Source organism: Sorex fumeus, unplaced genomic scaffold (assembly GCF_029834395.1).
Source record: "Sorex fumeus unplaced genomic scaffold, SorFum_2.1 ptg000026l, whole genome shotgun sequence".
Classification (NCBI taxonomy): Eukaryota; Metazoa; Chordata; class Mammalia; order Eulipotyphla; family Soricidae; genus Sorex; species Sorex fumeus.
In genome coordinates this window covers 11,653,233-11,674,702 of record NW_026606083.1, presented here as the reverse complement: position 1 = coordinate 11,674,702, position 21,470 = coordinate 11,653,233, and the positions used below count along the sequence as shown (strand labels likewise).

The 21,470-nt window shown below is 48.8% G+C and overlaps 1 protein-coding gene across 1 annotated transcript in view; it reads left to right on the top strand.

The window, feature by feature from the left end:
* BEND7 (BEN domain containing 7) overlaps nucleotides 1–21,470 on the top strand; it is an 86,152-nt gene that overhangs the window by 61,167 nt on the left and 3,515 nt on the right. The window contains exon 7 of the mRNA XM_056114649.1: nucleotides 16,399–16,518. Within this exon, the coding sequence (XP_055970624.1) occupies nucleotides 16,399–16,518 (120 nt within the window). The remainder of the gene's footprint in view (nucleotides 1–16,398; nucleotides 16,519–21,470) is intronic.

Genomic DNA, 21,470 nt, shown 5'->3' with positions numbered 1-21,470 from the left:
GTGGGCTTTCTTAAGTGGAAGTAAATTAAAACTAACTTGGTTTAATTTGAGAAACCTCTAAAGGCATTTTCTTGTTAGACAGAGCTGCCATTGTAGCGAAAGCTGGATGAAAGAGTTCCAGAACAGTCTTCTTTCCCTCTGCCTCCCTCCACCCTCCAATCTTTCAGAATCATGATTAAACAAGACTGTTCAAACCTCCAGGTCCCACCGGTGTGGGGTTAATGAAAGGAATGCAGATTTACTCTTCTCTGCCATTTGAGATCTTGAAACACTACCTTCTCTTGAAAACACAGCAGAGAAAGTACGGCTTGGCCAATTTTTAAACTCTCAGTTCAGCTCAGAAATTGCAAGGTTCAGTAATTTTAGCCCGGATTCTTAGAAGTAAGCCTAGAGTGTTAACTTTTAGTATATGGGAATGGGTTTTAATTAACTCTATAAAAGTTCACTCTCTCGGGCCTTTTTCATTACAATAGCCGCCCCATCCAAAGGTCAGGATTAGATGTTGCTGTGGTCAGCTCTGACTCCCTCTGGCCGTCAGACAGCCCGGCAGTGCTCTGAGGCAATGGTTCAGCAGGATATTCCGACTTCAGCCACGAATATGTTCTAGCTTCTGTGCTTTCTTGACCTTGGTTTACATACATTGCAGTCCTGGGGATCAAACTCAGGGCCTCGAACCAGAACGGGTATGCGTTCCACTACTGAGCCACACCCAGGCCTTCATGTTTTAGGGATTAGAGTAATAGTCCAGCAGGTAGGACCTTGTACCTGGCTGACTCGGGTTCAATCCCCTGAAATCTACCAGAAATGATCCCCGTGTGCCGAGCCAGGAGTAAACCCTGAGTGCCCTAGCAAGTGTGTCTCAAAAGCAAAAACAAAACTGAAAACCAACACTTAGCTTTTAGCCAGGGATGCAGCTCAGTGCATGCCCGTGTGTGAGGCCCTGGGCTCCATCCCAGCACAAAACAACCAAAAGACCTTTTTTTTTTTAATGCTAAATCTGATTCAGTCAGAAATGAACAGCTGGGCTCAGTCTATATATTTTTATTTGAAGGCCACACCAGGCAGTGCTCAGGGCTTATTCCTGGCTCTGAGCTCGAGGGTGTCACTCCTGGAGGGTCCAGGGGACCATAACAGGAACTGGGGATCAAACCCAGGTGCTAGGCAAGCGTCCAACCCACTGTACTATCATCCCCGCCCCTTTAAGACCTAATTTTGGTTTTTCACATATCCTTTTTAGTTTTTTGGTCCAAGTCAAAGCAGAGTTGTTGAAAAGGCAAATGAGGTCACGAGTGGGGGTAGTACAACCCAGGCTGCCCACAGCCCCAGAATTCACCACGGTGAACCTCAGGCACAGATCTCCCTACAGAATGAAGAAAGGAGAGGTACATGGAAACGCAAGACAGAGATCAGGGTGGGCGGTAAGACTCCTAAGTCTCCCTCAACACTTGTGCTATTTCCTGAGGGTTCCTAGGAATTACTTACGGTTTTGGAGGCCCCCAGGTGGGGGGTGGGGCTCGAAGGGTTCTGTCGGGGACACCACTAGGTGGAACTGAGTCACAAGGTGGCAGCTTCCTCAGCTTCATCAGACTAATAGCCTGAGAGCATTTATGCACCCACCAGAAACGTGTGAGAAACCCTTTTATTTTTATTCTCATGTTTGCCAATAGCCCATACTAGAATTACTGGGAGGGATATTCTCAACTTACTAATGAGATTGAGCATCATTTCATGGAAGGGCTTTTATTTGATTTTCCTCCTTTGGCTTTTATTTGATTTGTTTTCTTTTCTTTTTGGGTCACACCCAGCAATGCAAGGGCTCCTCCTGGCTCTGCACTCAGGAATTACTCCTGGCGGTGCTCAGGGGACCATATGGGGTGCTGGGAATCGAACCCGGGTTGGCTGCGTGCAAGGCAAACGCCCGACCCGCTGTGCTATCACTCCAGCCCCTATTTGATTTTCTTTTTCAATTTCTACCCGTCTCGGATTTTTCCATCAGGTTGTACTTTTATTGTCTGACATGAATTCTTTTGTCATTTATACATTACGCATATTTTTTCTTGTTTTCCAACTTGTGGAACTTCACTTATGATGTCGTTTATCATGCCAGAGTTCTGATTTAACAGTCAGGTTTCTTTGTGCTTTGTGTGTCTTGCGAGCATTCATTTTCAGAAACTCTCCTTTCTCTAATAATATAATGGTATTCTTCTTTTTGGGTTTTTTTTCAAGAGTTTTATAATTATAAGTTTCATATTCTTGTCTTTCTTCTACTTGAAATTGGCTTTTGCCTATAATGTGGGGAAGTGAGGCCAGAGAGATAGCACAGTGGGTAGGGCATTTGCCTTGAACATTGCCGACATGGGTTCAATCCCTGGGACCCCAGACAGTCGGTCCCTTGAATGTAAAGTTAGGTAGCCCCTGAGCATCACTCAGCGTGGTCCAAATAACAAAATAAATAAATGTAGGACAGGATTGAAATGTTTTTCTTCTCTGTCCATACCTTTCCCGGGCTGTGTTTCATACCCACTTCACACACACACGTATTATAACATTAAACTTGGTCTTCACTGAGCCCGTTAGATATACTTCATTAGCTTGGCACTGTGATGGGCCTTAATACCTGACAGTCACGTGCCCCTGCCGGTTTGTGCTAATTTCAGTGTCATCTTCAAGTGCAAGTGTGCGTGTGGTCCTGGGGTGCATTCTTTGCATCGTTGGCCTGGACATTTCTTCATCCCACCCTCACTGTGAAATGATGTGGAGATTATTGACTGGGTAACATCCTGGAGTGAGGCGTGTTTGTTTGGCGGAGCCTGGCAATCCTGTGCTTTTCAGACCCCATCACTGCTGAGAAGTGGTCTCTCATTTTGCAGTACACATTGCTTATGATCATTGCAGAGTCTCCGGCCCCGCGACATCTTATTATCTCATTCTTACTTTGAACAAACTGGCAGGCTACCGAATGTAGCCTGCCCACACGGCAGAGTCTGGCAAACTCCCTGTGGCGTACCCAATATGCCAAATACCAGTAACAATGATGGGTCTCATTCTCCTAACCCTGAAAGAGCCTTGAATGTGGCAGTTTTTAAAAAATCTCAGGGCTTGGATGAAGGAGACGTTACTGGGGCCTGCTCGAGGCAATCGATGAACAACAGGATGGTCGTGATCGCTTATGACCTCCCTGACTTTGAGACGCCCCAGTCCCTCCTTGTCAGTCTAGGTATGGACTTGCTGTTGCCAATCTACTTGGGACTTAGGCTTCGTGAGACCAGTGGTTGGTGACTTACCAACTATGGAAGGTTCCATCTTCTAATTCTTCAGTTTTGGCCTTTGCTTCATTCTCCCCCGTGCCCCCGAAACATCTGTTGGTATATACTGATCTGTCTTATTCTGTCCTCCACATTTCTTAATTTGTTATTGTTCCCACCTGTTCTCTCTGTGCTACGTTCTGAGTAATTCTCCAACTCCCTAATCGTGGGTATTAATTTCTTGATTAGCCTGTCCTGAGGATTTTAAGTTTTCTGGGACTATGTTTTCTGTAACTTCCTTCTGGTTCTTTTTGAAATCAGCCTTCTTTTCTTGATGTTTTAAGTCCTTCTTTGATATCATTCATCTTGTTTTGTTTGTTTTGTTTTGTTTTGTTTTGGGCCACACCCAGCAGTGCTCAGGAGTTACTCCTGGCTCTGCACTCAGGAATGACTATTGGCGGTGCTCAGGGGACAGTATGGGACGCTGAATATCAAACCTGGGTTTGCCGCATACAAGACAAACGCCCTACCATCTGTACTACCACTCCGACACCTCATTCACCACTTTATGAAGTCATTTATTTGGATTTTTGGGTCACACCCAATGATGCTCAGGGATTAGCTACCCCTGGTAACAATGGCTCTGCACTCAGGAATTACTCCTGGCAGTGCTTGGGGGACTATATGGGATGCCGAGGATTGAACAGGGTTGGCTGCCATGCAGGAAAAACACCCGCCCTGCTGTCCTGTCACTCCAGCCCCTCATTTACTACTTTCAGTGGATTTACTTCCCTTCCATTGCCCTAAGTTAGTGGACATCTGTTCCTTTTTTTTTGGGGGGGGGGGTTACTTGACCCTGGGCCTGTGGTGGATTGTTTTGTGATATAACCGTCCTGTGCTGTCTCCTCTGGTGGTCCAGCTGCTCCAGCCTCCCCTCAGAGGGATTCTGCATTGCTTTTAGTCTTGGGCCCAGGGACATGTTCAGTGACAGAGAGATTGTAACTTCAGCTCTCAAGCCTGCATGAGGTCCAGGCATTTGGGTTTTTCTTTTTTGTTTTCTTTTGTTTCTGAGCAACACCTGGCGATGCTCAGGGCTTACTCCTGGCTCTGCACTCAGAGATCCCTCCTGGAGGTGCTCAGGGGACCATATGGAATGCTGGGGATCAAACCCAGGTCAGCCGTGTGCAAGAAAAATGCCCTCCCCACTGAACTATCTCTCCAGCCCCAGTACCTGGAGTTTTCTGAGGAAACTTCCCTTCCTCTGTGCGAGATGGACAGTGCTCCCCGTCGGTGGGGAGACGCACCCCTTCACTGCTGTGCAGGCCTGTGGCAGTCTCTATTTGACCCACAGGCTTCCATTCTGACCCTTCACTCGGGTCCATGACTTGATTTTCCTACTTCTTTCTTTCTCTTTTTTTTTAAATAATGTAGGAGTACTGCTCTTTGTTCAGCCATTGATTAAGCTGGTTGAATTGGGCGTGAACTCCACATTACTTTTCTTTTTTTTTTAATTGTATCACCGTGAGACAGAGTTGCAAAGCTTTCATGTTTGAGATTCAGCCATACAATGACGGAACACCCATCCCTCCACCAGTGCACATTTTCCACCACCCACATCCCAGTCCTCACCCTGCCTCTGTGGCAGACAATTTCCCCAATACTCTCTCTCTAATTTGGGGCATGATGTCTTGCTCGAAATTTCCCATCACCATTCATGCCTACCTGCCAGGGGCAGATGCTAGATAATTTATTTTCCATTGCTCGTTTTGAATATAATGAGAGCTTGCATGGCCGCGATTGTAAAATGTAAGTTTCTAGATTGTAAATGGTTGGGTTCCAGAGACATCTCTGTATGCCACTAATCCATTTTGGGATTCAGTTGGGAGTCTCTGGGCCAGGGCTGTTGGTGCGCTAAGATGGCACATGGAGGCAAATTGTGGGCATGACAGTCAGTCTACTGGGTGGGCAGGGACCCGGGGAGGGGCAGCCCAGGTACCCTGCCACCGTGTGGCCTGGAGATTCAGTCCTGAAATCCTGTTTCGTTTTGAGGAGCGGGCCTCCCACACAGCACCCGGTGAAGTTTTTCCTGTCTCCTCATGTGTGTGAAACTCCAGGCTGGGCCGTCCGCTCCTCCTCTCTCTCCTCCTGCCTTTCCCTCGCTTCACCGAGCGTTTCTTGTAGACAAGGGACCGTTTGTTCCCAAAGTCCTCGCGACGTCCCAGCCAGCACTTCCTGCACGGAGGCGACTGCTCTCAGACTAGGGGCCTGCTCGGTGTGCAGGGGCAGAAATCACCAGCGCCAGAACTGCTCTTCGTGAGCCTCAGGACAGACAGGCAGACCCGGTCCTGGGGTCTCAGCCCCTTGGCGGCCCCAGGCAGGGTGGCACATGCCTGAAACTTGGAGTGCAGGAAAGCCAGTGGCAGCAGAGAGCTCCCCGTCAGCCTGGACAGGGCATGAGGCACAGCAGGTGAGAAGCCAGACCTGGGGTTCTGGACCTGGGCTGGGCAGAGCAGTCTGGGACAGCGGGAAGGGCATTTGCCTCGCACGCGCTGGACCTAGGGTTCGATCCCCGCATCCCATAAGGTCCCCCGAGCCCGCCATGTGTGAGCACTGAGTAGGGCCCCCAAACGAAACAAAACAAAAAGGCTTCCGACTCCCTCTGGAGACCGCTGTCTCTGAGTCAGGTCACCCCAACCCCCTTGGGGAGGCTATCCAGAGGGTGGTGACCAGCTCTCCCACCTCTCCCCAGCCTCTTGCCATTCATGTCTCACATCATACTGTGCAATCTCCTGCCATGTCTAGATTTTTGTTTTATTCTCGTTGTATCTGCTGGGCTTGAGCGATAGCACAGTGGTAGGGCGTTTGCCTTGCATGCAGTCAACATGTCTGAACTGAGTTCGATTCCTCCGCCCCTCTCGGAGAGCCTGGCAAGCTACCAAGAGTATCTCGCCCACACGGCAGAGCCTGGCAAGCCACCCGTGACGTATTCAATATGCCAAACACAGTAACAACAAGTCTCACGATGGAGACATTACTGGGCCTGCTCGAGCAAATCGATGAATAACGGGAGGACCGTGACCTCATTGTATCTGCTAGGCTGTGGTCAGTAGTCACGGCTGTTCTGGTGCTGCAAACAGTGCCCAGATAAGAGGGCAGACGACTCCTAAACACGGGGTGCTGACTACTTGTACCTGCCACCCATTCCAGGGCTTGGCTCTTCACCCAAGTGTCCAGGTCGGGGAGGAAGCAGGGTATGTCTCTCACTGTAACTGGGAGCCGGGAGCTACAGAGCTGTACGAGGCTGGCAGGTCGACACTGAGGTGGGCTGAAAGACTGTGCCCCTGTGCCAAACAGCACCCGTCACCATGGTATAAACACAAAAGAGAGGTTCTAGAAGGTTCTTAAGGTTCTAGAAAGTTCTTAATGGCTACTCCAGTGAGCACGAAATGGTAACGTGAAACAGCCATTTCTGCAACTAAGGGGAAAGTTCAAAGGTTGGAGACTAAAGGTCCAACCGTACACAACAGTCCCTCAAGCCAACGCAAGACAGTCTAGAGCAAGGCCCTAATGCTCCTCGGTTCTTCAAAGACTGAAAGAGGTGAAGACGTTGAGGAAGGAGGAAAATTGTGGGCATGACAGAGATGGCAGGAAGCTGAAACTAACATGCAAGTGTTGATGGGACCGCAGCAGGCTCTAAAGGTGCCCGTGATGGGGTCGCCGTAAACAGCAAATTTTCTCCAGGGGTGACACACTTCTCTGGCAGGAAGATAGTGCTGGCCTCAAAGCTTCAAAAGACACAGTGACCGTCTCATTAGGAGATGCAGCTGATGAGGATTTTCAGTTTGAAACAGATGCTCTTATGCCATTCTGAAGATCCTAGCCTTGTAGGGAGTCATGCTAAACCTACTCTCTGCCCATACTCCACCAACAGACAGCAAAGCCTGGAAACAGCTGACTGCCCACATGATTTACTGAATCTTTTAAGCCTATTATTGAGACCGCTGTTCAGAAAAATAAAATTCTTTTCAGGGCTGGGGAGATAGTACAGTGGGTAAGGTGCTCGCCTTGCACGCAGCCAACCCAGGTTGGATCCCCGGCATTCCATATGGTTCTCTGAGCACTGCCAGGAGGGATTCCCGAATGCAGAGCCAGGAGTAACCCCTGAGCATTGCCAGGTGTGGCCCCAAAACTAAAGAAAATAATACAATAATAAAGAAAAAGCACTTTGCTACAGCTGCCAGCTTGGCAGTTCCTCTGAAGGATCTGGGCCAAGTCCACTGAAAACCTTCTGGAAAGGATTCAGCCTTGCAGATGCCACAGGGAACGTTTGTGATTCATGGGAGAAACCCAGAGCTACAGCACCAGCTGACGTTTGAGGGGCTAAAGACTTGAGCAGAGCAAGGCTCTGTGGTAGAAATGAGGAGCTGAATATGGAAGCAAATCCACGGGTCTGACTGAAGAACCGCAGTTGGAGAATAAATGTGGATGGGTGAGGAGTTGCTGTTTATGGAGGAGCAAAGAAATGGGTCTGTCAGGTAGAACCCAGCCCCTCCGGAAGAGGCTGTGAGCAATACACTGCTGAACTGACAATGAAGGGTTCAGAATACGACTTGAGCGGAGAGAGCCCCGGCAGGGTTGAAGAGTTGAATATGGCACGAGCCGACTGCAATTCCGAAAGAGGCTTGACTCGAGGTCAAGTGCTGGCACAGAGCAGTGCATGCTGCAGAGAAATCTTTCAAGAAAGGATGCATTAACCCACGCAGTGAACACCGTTGCTGCCTCACATGGAGAAAGAGTGACCTGAGTCTTCAGCCATCCTCCAACCAGCACCAACAACGACTCCGGCCACCCAGAGACAGACACCGGCTAAACACTCATCTAGAACATTTTTATAATAAAACGTTGTAAAGTTATGGACCTCATCCATTTTTTTAGACACTCTGCTGGTACATCTCGAACATACGAGAGTGTAGAGGCAGTGCAACTGGTCTGTGCACCAAGAAGCCAGAAATCCGCTTCAGCACCATGGCCACATTCCTCCAGCATCTGCAGCCAAAAAGCTGACAGCTCCGGGAGGCCGTGCGTCTGCAGGGGGAAACGGGCAGTGCTGCCCACTTGTGGGGCTGCCCACATGCTGTCTCTCATGGCCCACCTATATGGGAGGCTCGCTCTGTTCCCCACAGCACCTCCCTCCACCTTCATTTCTTTCCCTCAAGGTACTGGCTGGCACGATACTCCCTTCAGGGCTCCCTGTATCTTTATTTTAAGTGTCCTGATGCCATGGACCTTGTCACCCTCTCTGTTCCTTCCTCCAAGTCACTGTGTCTGCAGCCTAAGGCCAGGCTTCTCACGGGGCAGTGCCCACACCCTGGCTTGGAAAGCATTGTCATGAGTAGCCCCTCCAGCTGGGCAGCCCGGGCCAGGAGTGGACCCTACCCCTGGGGCTGCCTTTGGGTTAATTAACCCTGTGCTCTCCAAGCACTCTGCTCCTCGGTGCAGGCAGACGGGTGCCCATTGCAACTGTCATCCGAATTTACTTAGTCCTTCTCTCTAGCTTGAGTTACAGGGAGCTGTTTCTCAGTAGGTGAAGCCCTCCTCCCAACCCCCCAGGGTTTTGATGGCATTTCTGGCCCTGCACAGGCAGGAACTGGCTCGAGAATAGGCTCAGGATGCTCCGGAAGGCCTCGCGTCGGACACTGATCATAGTCCTGCTCTTTCCTTTTCTATTATAGAAACTCAGCCTCTGCGTGTGTTATTTTGATGAATCATTTGAAAGGACATCAGAGCAATGATTTATAAATGACCAGTCTGGAAAACTGGAGAAAGATGCACAGGATAGCATTCGTGAAAATCCAGGCTCCACGCCCAAGAGCTAGGGCAGTGGCAAGGGTGTTTGCCTTGCACAAGGCCAACTCGGGTTCGATCCCTGGCATCCTATATGGTCCCTTGAGCACCGCCAGGAGTAATTCCTGAGTGCAGAGCCAGGAGTAAGGCCTGAGCATCGCCGGGTGTGACCCAAAAAGCAAATACAAATAGAAGTAACCCCTGAGCATCACCAGTGTGACCCAAAAAAAGAGACAAAAAATAAAGAGTGACAAGAAAAGAAAATCCAGGCTCTGTTAGAAGCAGGTGGATTGGAGTCCTCCGTGTCATAATCAAAGGCACCAGCCCAGCCTCGTCCAATTGCCCGCTCTTCGCCCTGCCCAAGGCCAACTGGGGCGTATCACAGACCCCACCTGGTTCTTTCCGGCCCTCCCTACGTCCACCAGGCCTTGTTTCCTGTCACTGAAAGTAGAACCAATGCTCACAACTCTCTTGGAACTATTAACTCGCTATTGATTTGCTTATATTTGGAGTTCAGTCATTTTTCTTTTGCAGAATCTATGGGCTCATCTACGACTTAATTAAAAATTAAATAATTTATGTGGAAAATAATGCCTTTGAGCTTCGCGGTCCAGGTACAGTTCCTTCCCCAGCTTTGGTCACATCATCTGCAATGTCAGGCTCACAGTACCAGCTCCATCAGGTGACTTCAGAGACCCAATGAAAGAAGGTGCTGACTTTGGGGGCCGTGTCAACAGATCAAACAACGGCTTGCAAAAGCAAAGAGGAGAGTGCATGGGCCCTGAGGGCTGGCAGCCCTGCACATGCGCCCAGCAGAGACTGTCCCCCAGGAGCCTGCTCCTTTGCAGTGGGGAGCTCTGTGTCCCACCCCATCCCTAGCCCCCTGCAAGATGCTGGGCAGATCCAATGAGGACCCGGCTTTCAGTTCTGCCTGAATCTGACTCTGTGTTCGCCCCGTGGTGAGCTCCGGCCTCAGAGCCAGGCTGGCACTGCTGGCCAGTCTTCTCCTGGTGAGCACTGATAGCAGGAGTTCTGCCCGCACTCTCCTGCCTCCCCGGGGTCTGCAAGAGTGACTTCCTGTAGAGACCCATGCTCGACTCTGCCCAGTGGTGAGATCTCTAGGAGTGCTGGGGGACGAGGAGCTGTCAAGGGAATCCTCAGCCGGTCAGCTGTGTTCTCGTGTGTTCTCAGCACGTTCCCTCCCCTTGCACCACGGTGTCCACCCAAGAGTCTGTTAAATGCCTCCTTCCCGGGGTGACTTCTTCATTATTTATATACAATTAAAGGGCACTGTTCAGATGAGTGCAGGCAGCTGAGAAAAGTCATTATTCATGTCCAGATCCAATTGAAGACCAGTCATTTCCCCAGTGACTCTGCACACTCCCTGCCTCAGGACACCGGATTAGACTATGCAGAGTAGATGCTTTACCTCTGTTATTGAGTTTATTTCTTGGCCTCAATCTTTCTGTTCACATTACTGGGACTTGTTTAAACACATCCCTTGCCTCCCCCGAATATACTGAGAGGGGAAATGGAGAAATGTTTCTTCGGACCTATTGCATTCTAAGGATGAAAGCAAACTGTGATTCTATCCTTTGTAATGACTCATTAACAAAGGGGAAGCCAGAGCATTAAGGCTCCGCCTCTTTTCACTTCATTACACTGGACGTCATTGTTACCCAGATAATAGCTTGACCTTTAGCTGTAGATTCAGATAGGGGAAATATATTCTGCCCATCGATACCTCTATTCACCTGGCTTATTGAGCATTTTTGGATCAATACAAGGGCAGGCTTTGGACCTTGTTCCAAGGCGCATCTGCACAAATCTGCAGAGAACGGGAGTTCATCTTCCGTGCGCAGTCTGGTTAAAAGTCTCTTTGAAGCGTGAATGGAGTTCACAAAATAGAATGTCAGGAATTCACCCAGTGGAAATATTTGTTTATACAGGTATTTTTCAGAAAGCCTAACATGGGCCTTCAAAGGTCTCGCGGACCCAGCAGACAGATTTCCCTGGCTTCTTACTGCAACCTCTAAGTTTTCATTGAAAAGAGAGGAAATAAATTAGCCACAGGGGCTGGGAAGACAAGCTCAGCAGAGCTGTGTGTGGGACCCTGATTCGATCCTGACCCTGGGGTGGTCCTGGTGTTCCCTGGCTCAGCACCCACCCACCTTAGCACTGAGACATCTGTCTGAGTGGGCTGCCAGGGCTTCAGATATCCCCAAAGACCCCTAACCACTGCTTGGGACATTCTATCCACCAAATAAAAGGAAACTAAAATTGTTGCCTTTTCAGGAAGTGACAGATAGGATGCTTCCCCTGAAGATTCTCTCAGAAATCTCCGCTGTGAATCCTTCACAGAGCCAGGGCCATGCTCCAGTGCCCACCCCACACAGTGCTCACGCCTGGCGCCTGCCACACATACATGCCGGGACTCATCCACTGGTTGGCAGAACCTAAACCTACCGTGCTAATTTGGAAGCGCTACTTCTAATGTGTGCTAATTTGAACACATGCATTTTGTAATCTCAGGAAAGAGGGGTTGCCATGGAAATTGATTATATAAATAGTATTACAAGGAAAGAAGATGTTTACCTGCTAAGACAATGTATTCAGTCATTTTCTGGGTACACATTTTCATATAAACTAATAAGGTGCTAAGTACAAACATTTTTTTTCCTCTTCATTAAAACAGGACTCCAAGAATTAGCCGGCAATTCTCTGATTAGGAAACTTGATTGTGGGCATTGCAATCTACTCAATGGTGTTCTTTAAAAAAAATTCTATTAATTAAGACTTCCTACCTATTCGGGAGCCCCTCGCCCGTAATTGGTCTGCAGGGGAGAAACTGGCAGTCTTGTGTTGGCTTCCGTGAGGAGTTGCAGTGCGAAACAAGCTTAGGTGGCAAATGTTACTGGCTCCTCACTGGCACTGAGAGGGTCAAAAACAAACGAAGACCCCGAAAGCTGTCCAGCTCCTCATGCTGGGAAGGACAGCACCCCTGCCCGGGTACCCCCTGGTTTCTGCGGTCTTCCCTCCTCCAGGAGGCCTTATCCTCTCGCCCCCAAGGCCCACTGCCCTCTGAAGAGCTTCATGGAAGACCCTCGTGACCCCCAGCTGAGCGTCTGATCCCTCCACGGAAGCCACCAACCTCAGCTCAGCATTCGTGCCTAGAACTGCTCTGGAGTCTGTCTCTGCTGTCCTCCCAGCCCAACCCACACCAATCATTCTAGAGTTTTCCAAGTGTACTGCCTTGCTCTGGAAGCCCTTCTTCCCAAACAGAGCAGGCGGCAGGCTCTGGGCGGCAGGCAGTCACTCGCTGTCCCATGCGCCCTTCTTTCTGATGCTGGGCTTCGCCAGCTCTCCAAGACAGTGCTCCATGCATTCAACACATTCTCCAGGGCACGGCGTTCAACTTTACTATTCTCACTGCTGTGACTGTGCTCTCAGGCTGAGTGGTAGCCTCCGCTTTGCTGTAGCTCCCGCAGGAAGAGTTCTGCTCCCCTCTCCATGTGGACGCACCATTGTGCAGACCACAGGTGCCCTCAGCAGCCTCCCGAGCCCTCTGGGTCTAGCAGAGCACGTGACGCCCCAGAGCAGAAGGTGTTGCTTCCAGACACTGCCCTGATCCGCAACCTGGAGAGAGAACCACAGGAAGTTCTCCACTCCTCGTATTCTCACCATCTAACTGGCTACAGGCAGTTCTTCTGTAAAAGATAACAGTTGGTTTCCGTGTTCCCTTACTCTGTTTGAGAAGGAGAGCCTAGCGGTTTGCTAGTCTATGGAGAGAGCAGTCATCACTCCTGTCACCAAAACCCAAAGTTTCCCTGACAAGGACGAAAGGAGTAGCTAGCAATGGAAAAGTTTGGTTTGCTCTAGTTTTGTTGTGGTGGTGTTTTGGATTGTTGGTTTTTGTTGTTTTTTTTGGGGGGGAGGGGCACATCCGACAATGCCCAGGGGTTCCTCCTGGCTCTGCACTCAGGAATTACTCCTGGTAATGCTCAGGGAACCATATGGGATGCCGGGGATCGAACCCAGGACAGCCACATGCAAGGCAAGCACCCTCCCCGCTATCCTATCTCTCTAGTCCCAGTCCACAAGCTTTGAGAGCATTAATGATCCATTCTCGTTTTCTGTGGGAGACTGAGGGGCACGCCCTGCAGTCCATGGGGGCAATGTCCAGCTTGGGGGTTGGTGGTCAGGGATGAAGGGTCAAACCTGTTGCTCCCACATACCACGCAAGTGCTCCAGCCCTTTGAATCACTTCCCCAGCTGAATCTGGTCCTTGTCTGTTAGATACAACATTTGTTCTCGAATGCTGTCTTTACCCAATTTGTCACACAAGAGTAGAACTCGGGGGTGCGGGGGGCAGTAATCAAGTTCCTCCTCTTTATCCAACCCTCCCCCCAAATAGTTACGTGATTCTTAATGTGGCTTCTTCAAAATCTGCTTCTGTTTGATAGTAAAGAACATGCTCTGGACAGAATTTTTGGTATTTGGCACAGCACCTGACTTCAAGAATTTGGTGAATTCAAAAGACTTCTACTTCACGCAACATTCTAATGCATGCAGAGAGCAGGGCTGGTTACATGCCAAATGTTGTGCAGAATGATAAGAAAAAAGATCCTGTCTGTTCATTTTATTTCCAGTAAAATTGAAAAAGATTTACAGCAGACTGCTTTGCAGTGTGAAGAATTTATGTCTGACATTCGATCCTGGGTTCTTAGTGAGACCTGTGAGAAGGATGTACCACCATCTTCTCTAAGACAGACCTGAACGCAACTGAACTAGCAACCCTGTTGTTTTATCTTGTGCAGAAAAACTGCCTAAACAATCACGCAGCAAAAATATGTGTGGTGAAGATGCTTGCAGCAAAGAACTGAGGGGGAATTACCTAGAACTATCTAGAACTATCTAGAATGGCTCATGTGCATTCCACCCTAACATCTCCCTCTCCCAGATGGCTACAGTAGATGGCTGCAGTGGCTACATGCTTCGAATCTCCTCTTCCTTCCTATCATCTTTTCGGGCTCAACTGGATTATTTACATATTTATCTGACTTTCCCCTTTCTTTTTCAATAATTCCTAAGGATACGTCTCTAGAAGAAAGATTACCAAGGGCATAGGGCTTTTCATGTGTCTCATTACAGATTGCCATCTTATTTCCCCCACAGGGTTTTGCCGGTGTACATGTCTAAGTGACTGTTTTAGTTGGTTGAGCATATGTTTGTGAACATTCTTTGGCTGACCTATTAGTTGAACACGTTTCCTAATGTGTTTTTTGCTAAATATACTTTGTTCATTATCCACATGGTGACTTTTGAAATTGGCCTCTTCTCTGAATGGGCTCTTTAGGTGGTGGTAGATATTGAACCTTTTCTGCCAGGTTTAATGCTACTAGCTTGGCTCACTCTAGCGGAACATTTGTTTCTCACCGCATTGAAAACATGCAGCTTTCAATCGTTAAAGCTGCCAAGATGCGCCACTCTTACTTCTCTCTAAAGGAAGCCTTTAAAAACTTGAAAATGACCAATATTTTCAAGAACAAGTCAGCAATGCAATGTGACTGCGCATCTGGTCCCATCCTTCCAGAGAGTAAGATGACGAGTCAGAGTGTCGAGGTGCCCGGGGGTGGAAAGGGAGGCCAAAACAGCAGCAGTACCCGTGCTCCAGGTCACATGTGGTACAGCTTTCATAAGTTCTTGGTCTTGCCCCACTTTGTCCCAACACATGATTCTCCATCACGTCTTTGTGCTTCAGAATTGGCTCTCTCCTGGAGGCTAGTACATTATGAATGGCATGGCTAGGCAACAATCTGAAGCACTTTGGGCTTGGGTTGTTGGTTGGGGAGGCCTGGTCATTCCAGGTCTTACTCCTGGCTTTGCACTCGGGGATCACTGCTGGTGGGACTCGGGGGACTGTATACTGGGGATCAAACCCAGGCCCCCAGGTCAGTCACATGCATAGCAAGCACCCTGCCCACTGGACTTTCTCTGCAGCCCCGATCAGGAACTTGATTAACTTTACTAAGGTACACTGCATGGTGCTGATATGAGTACTGATTGAGTTCAAAGACATCATGAGAAAGTCTCTCTTTTTTTTTTCTGGGTTTGATTCTGCATATTTGGGCTGGAGAGAGAGCACAGCGGGTAGGGCGTTTGCCTTGCACGTGGCCGACCCGGGTTCTATTCCTCCGTCCCTCTCAGAGAGCCCGGCAAGCTACCGAGAGTATCCCACCCACACGGCAGAGCCTGTCAAGTTCCCCGTGGCATATTCTATATGCCAAAAACAGTAACAAGTCTCACAATGGAGATGTTACTGGTGCCCGCTCCAGCAAACCGATGAACAATGGAAGGACATTGCTACAGTGCAGTGCGATGATTTTGCATTCAATTTGGAATGAACCCAGATATGAAACCTCTTAATGCGTTTGCTGAGCAATGCCATGGAGCCAGTGGACCCAATTGGAAGCTTTTCCTTCCCTGTTCACAATACATAGATACACGAGTGCAAAGGTGCAGAAAGAGTGTTTCCACAAAACATTAATAACGGCATTATTGTATCACTGTCATCCAGTGGATCATCAAATTACTCGAGTGGGCGCCAGTAATGTCCTGAGATTCCTCCCAGCCCTGAGATTTTAGCAGCCTCTTCTTACTCGTGTTTTCCCAAGGATTGGAGGCTCTTTCAGGGTTAGAGGAATGAGACCTGTTGTCATGACTGTATTTGGCATGTCGAATACGCCACAGGGAGCTTGCCAGGCTCTGCCCATGCAGGCGAGATACCCTCAGTAGCTTGCCGGGCTCTCCGAGAGGCATATATTCATATATTTTTCTCTACGATTTGTTGTACTGTCTGAACTTCATCAGATATGGTGTAGTAATTGTGGGAAATGGGTAGGAAGTGTCTTATAATGTGTCTGGAAAGCGTCCTGGAGCATGGCAGTGGCTGGACAGTGGAGGTCGGCTGATGGGACTGGGGAGGGTGGGGAGGGCTCTCACCCGCCCCACAGCCTGGCGTGGAGTCCGGTAGCATGGTTCTGGGAGTCTCATTTTATACTCCGGTCTGGGAGGAGCAAAACTCGACATCCGGTGCTTAAATCAGATATTAAGAAAGACGTAGTATTATCCATGCAACTTTCCTTTATCAAGCTCTGTCTCCACCAGTGGAGGGTCCCCAGGAATATCGACAAGCACCACAGCACTTGACACCCTCTAGAAATAGACTGTTTCCATCTTAGAATATATTCCTGTTTCAGATCTGCATAGTTTGTGTGTTAAAATAACACTATTTCATGTTTTCTTTCAGTCTTCACAGAAAAATACTGTACGGCTAATCATGTGGATAAACTTCCTGGCCCACGAGACTGGGTCCAGATCCTGCAGGATCAGATTAAACTGGCCAGAAGAAGGTTGAAAAGAGGCTCAGGTATGAATATACCGACAAAAACTAATTACAGGGTCCCGGATGAAGCTCTTCGGCTGTGCAGTCTGTTCCTTTGCTCTGGAGTTCTTCACTGGCTCTTGTCTTCTGAAGGAGAAGCTCTGTAAAATGTGCCATGGATTTTTTTTTTTTTTAGTCACACTGGCAATGCACAGGGGTTACTCCTGGCTCTGCACTCAGGAATCACTCCTGGCGGTGCTCAGGGGACCATATGGGATGCTGGGAATCGAACTGGGGTTGGCCACATGCAAGGCAAACGCCCTTCACGCTGTACTATCGCTCCAGCCTGCGCCATGGATTTTTTTTGAAAGTCTTACTCCAGTGCATTTTGAAATGACTGGAAGATTAAATAGTGAAGATTATATGGTGCCGCTTACCTTTAATCAGACAAACAGAACATGTTGCTAATCTCTTTGTGCTCTCTTGTGCCTGCAGTTGAAGAGTCTTCTCTCATGAGTTGCTTCTGTTGCTTGTTTATTTTGTTTGCTTGGAATTGCATGACTTCATAAAAAGATGCTGGTTGCTAAGAGTAAAAACAATCATAGTAGGGGACCAGAGAGATAGCACGGTGGGTAGGGCTCTTGCCTTGCACGTGGCTGACCCAGGTTGGATCCCCGGCACCATCCCTCCCTGGGGTACCCACAGACACGTACATGCCTGGGCCCTTCCTGCCCGATTCACAGGGGCTGGGAGAGTCAAAGGAATGTGTGAGGAATTCTTGGAACTGGACGGGAAAGAACCAGCTGGATCCAGAATTCTGATTCTGCTCATGTAGGTGCTGCAGAGACGGGGAAGGACTGTGTTCCAGGACATGTGGCTGTAGCAGAGGACAAGGGGTCCACGTTCCTGCAGGACCCCATCAGTGTCCAGTTCTAAGAGAACCCTTTGAGGGAAGGAGACATAAAAAGGAAGGAGCAGGCCAGGGGTGTCTGTGGACTTTATTCTCACTGTGTCTCTCAGAGAGGCTCTTCTCACATGCAGAGACACCCTGCTGGCAACATACCCCATGACTGAGGCAGGAAGTGTTGCTGACGTTCCTCTTTTCCAAATTCAGTGGACTGGGGCTGGAGCGATAGCACAGCAGGTAGGGCATTTGCCTTGCACGCAGCCCAACTCGGGTTCGATTCCCAGCATCTCATATGGTCCCTGAGTACCGTCAGGAGTAATTCCTGAGTGCAGAGCCAGGAGTAACCCCTGTGCATCACCAGGTATGAGCAAAAAAACAAACAAACAAACAAAAAACATGGACTTCCTGCAGGAACACACCTCTCCCTCGGCCCTATTTCCAGATGCGAAGAACGATTCGAGTTCAGCCTAGCCTCTGCTCCCCTCGCCCCCAATAAACCCACAGGCTTCCCTGAGGATCTCTCTCTCCCCCCTGCAAACTGTCCGGAGAACACAGTCCTCAACCAAGTCCCAGCCTCGTGTGCAGTTCCGGAAAAGTTCCATCCCACACACGGGGGAAGCCCAGTTCTGCAGACAGGACCAGTCCCACGTCCCCTCCTGTCAGAGCTTTCCCCACACTTACACCTCTCCACCAACCCACCATAAACCCATAAACTCAGCTTTGTATTTGGTGCAGGACACTTTCACTATCAACAGCGGGGTGGGGGTGATTCGAGTCGATTCGAGTCGGCCTTTGAGATTGGCACCTGCCCACGTCTTTTCTGCCTTGAGATCAGGAACTGCCAGGAGAGGTGCCCAGCCCCTTATACACCTTGTCGCCCTGAGCAGCTGAAAGTGGGTCCCAGCCTCCAGCCACACGTTCCTCATGACACAGACAGAAACAGGGGCCCAGGGTCAGTAATCCTGCTCGCTGTCGTGCCTTTTTTTTTTTTGTCTTGATTCTTTTTAGTCTCTGGGATAATAGAAACAGGGTCTCACAGATATTCTGCATGTTCACCCTGATTTATCCTAATTGGCTCAGGTCCTAGAATTAGGTGCGACTCTAAGTGGGCAAAGCTAATCAACCCACTGGTTCCAGAAGTCCACACTGCCTGCCACCTAGGAAAAATGGAAACGCCCCGTGCAGATTTGAAAGGTTACGTGAATTCAAATAGAAATTCATTTGGGCGCTCGTGACATGTCACAATTTTCTTCTTGTAACTGGAATAATTTCTTTCCTGGTGTGGATTTTTATCATTTTCATTAGATTATTTCCTCAGCGCTGAATGTGTGTGTGTCTGTGTCTATATTAGATCTAGAAGTAAAGTTGTCAGTGCTATTAAATTTTTATTGAACTTGCTCCATCTTTTCCAAATTTCACAACTTGCCTGTCACCAGGGAAGAAAGATTTTGAGCTTGTTGTTATTATAGACCAATGTTATAATTAAATTCAGACAACACGACGCTTTGTCCTGTTCATACAGTACCATATAACTTATGTATAATAATTATGTCTTAATATACATTTCTTTGTTCTTTGTTTTCTTACTAAAGCATTTGATAGCGTAGCTTTTTTGGGGGGAGTTCCCCCAAGTGGTGCTCAAGTGGTCTAAGAACCCCTCCTACCAGTTCTCAGCCAGCCAGGTCATGGGTTCAATGGTGCTGCTCAGACCTTGGGGTGCAAGGTTACCTGAAACACCCCCGTGATGCTCAAGACACGGGCCATTTTTTTTAAATGCACCTAGCATGGGGCTGAAGAGATAGTACAGGAATTAAGGCACTTGCCTTGCTCACACAATCAGTCCTGGATGAGTACCCAGCACTGTGTAAGATCCCCTGAGCACCAGCCAGAGTGACTCCTGATCAGAGAGAGCCAGGAGCAAGCCCTGAGGACAGCCGGGTGTGGCCCCCAAGCAACAACAAAACTGAGTCTAGCTTAACAACAAAGGGAAAATCGATTTATACCCAGATGCGAAGAACACGTGTTTATAGCCAGATGAAGAGCAATTATACATGCAAAGGAGAGCGTTGCTAAAGTATAAAGTGTATAAAGCATTGCTAAACTACGTAGTTAGAGGGCCCAGAGCAATAGCACAGAGGAGAAGGCATTTGCCATACATGTGGCCAACCTGGGATCAATCCCCTGCATCCCTTATGTTCTCCGAGCATCGCCAGGACCAATTCCTGAGTGCAGAGCCAGGAGTAAGCCCTGAACATCGCCAGGTGTGACCCAAAAAGTTTAAAAAAAAAAAAGCTGTAGATAGAAATTTAGCTGATAGCAATGCACGTGATCATAGCAAAGAGGTAACAGCAGAGAGCCCAGTAGCACCCCACTTCAAGGCAGCTGGTGTCAGTGGCAGAAATATCTTAGTTCCTTAAGTTCCTAAAGTCTCTGCTTCGTCCTTTGTGAAAATGAATATTGTAAGAAATGCAATTCCAGGGGCTGGAGTGATAGCACAGTGGGTCGGGTGTTTGCTTTGCACATGGCTGATCTGGGTTCGATTCTCAGCATCCCATATGGTCCCCTGAGCACCTCCAGGAGTAATTCCTGAGTGCAGAGCCAGGAGTAACCCCTATGCATCACCAAGTGTGACCCAAAAAAGCAAAAACTATAATAATAAAAAACAATTAAAAAACCCCAATTCCATGGGTTTTTTTTTTCCGGGGGGTTGGGGGAATTAAATGACAAGGTTGATAAATGACTATGTAGATAAAGTACTCCTCTGATAAGAGATGCAAGTTACCATTGCTCTTAATATTTCTGAAGAATTTTTTTTAATCCCAGTGATGCAAGTCCGATTGCGTTCAACTCCCTGTTAAAGTCACTCAGACCACTCGGAAGGAAATAACACTCCAACTGTGAATGGCAAGAGACCCTTCAGCCCATTCTCCCTGGAACGCCATCCCACTTGCTCATCCGTGGCTCTTCACTGGCCTGTTTCTACCCAGAAAAGTGGGGGTTCTCTCAAGCGCACGCTTCTCTCTTTCTCTCCCCACATATTTCTAAATAAGTTCCAATCAAAACTTTGTTGCTCACCAGAAAAGAATCAATCCTAGATTCAATATTTTTAAATATATAGGATTTATTTTTGCCACACCCGGCGATGTTCAGGGCTTACTCCTGGCTCTGTGCTCAGGGCTCGCTCCTAGCAGGGCTCGGGCACTATATGGGGTGTGGGGGATCGAACCCAAGTCATATGCAAGGCATGCACCATACCTTCTCTACTCTCTCTCTGGATCCTGGTAAAGGTAAGGTAAAGGCCCTCCCGTTGATCGTCGATTTGCTCGAGCGGGCCCAGTAACGTCTCCATTGGAGACTTTGTTGTTACTGTGTCTGGCATATCGAATACTCTCGGTAGCTTGCCGGGCTCTCCGAGAGGGGCGGAGGAATCGAACTTGGGTCGGCCATGTTGGCCGCTTGTAAGGCTAACGCCCTACCCGCTGTGCTCTTTTTTCTTTTTTCTTTCTGGGTGACACCTGGCGATGCTTAGGGGTTCCTCCTGGATCTGTACTCAGGAATTACTCCTAACATTGCTTGGGGAACCCTATGGTATGCCCGGGATCAAATCTGGGTCGGCCGTGTGCAAGGCAGATACCCTACCCGCTGTACTATCACTCAGCCCCCTAATTCACTTTTTAAAAACCAACAGTTTAAAGACTTTTTCTACGCCTGTCATTTGGAAGCGCTGTGAACATCTTAGCGACTCACCGAGAGACCTAGTCAGAGTTTTCATCTTGCCCTTCCTCCTGCAGCTCATCTCCATCATTGATTTTAGAGCTTTCTGCTCAGAATCTCTGCCCAGTGCTCCCTCCTTGGGGCCGACTTAGCTGCCTGCAGACAAAAGGCCTTTCACTGCTGCCCACCTGTAGCTGTCTGAGGACGTGATGTCAGGTGTGAGCTAGAGAGGGAATCACTGGACGCTGCCAGCCATAGCTGAACCCCGATAGTGTCTGAAAGGGACAGCAATGAAAACAGAAACAGCCTCAGTGAGCTCCCGCCCGTGTGGCCTGACCGTGGGCGGCCGAGGGCAGTGCCTTAGAGGGGTGGGTGC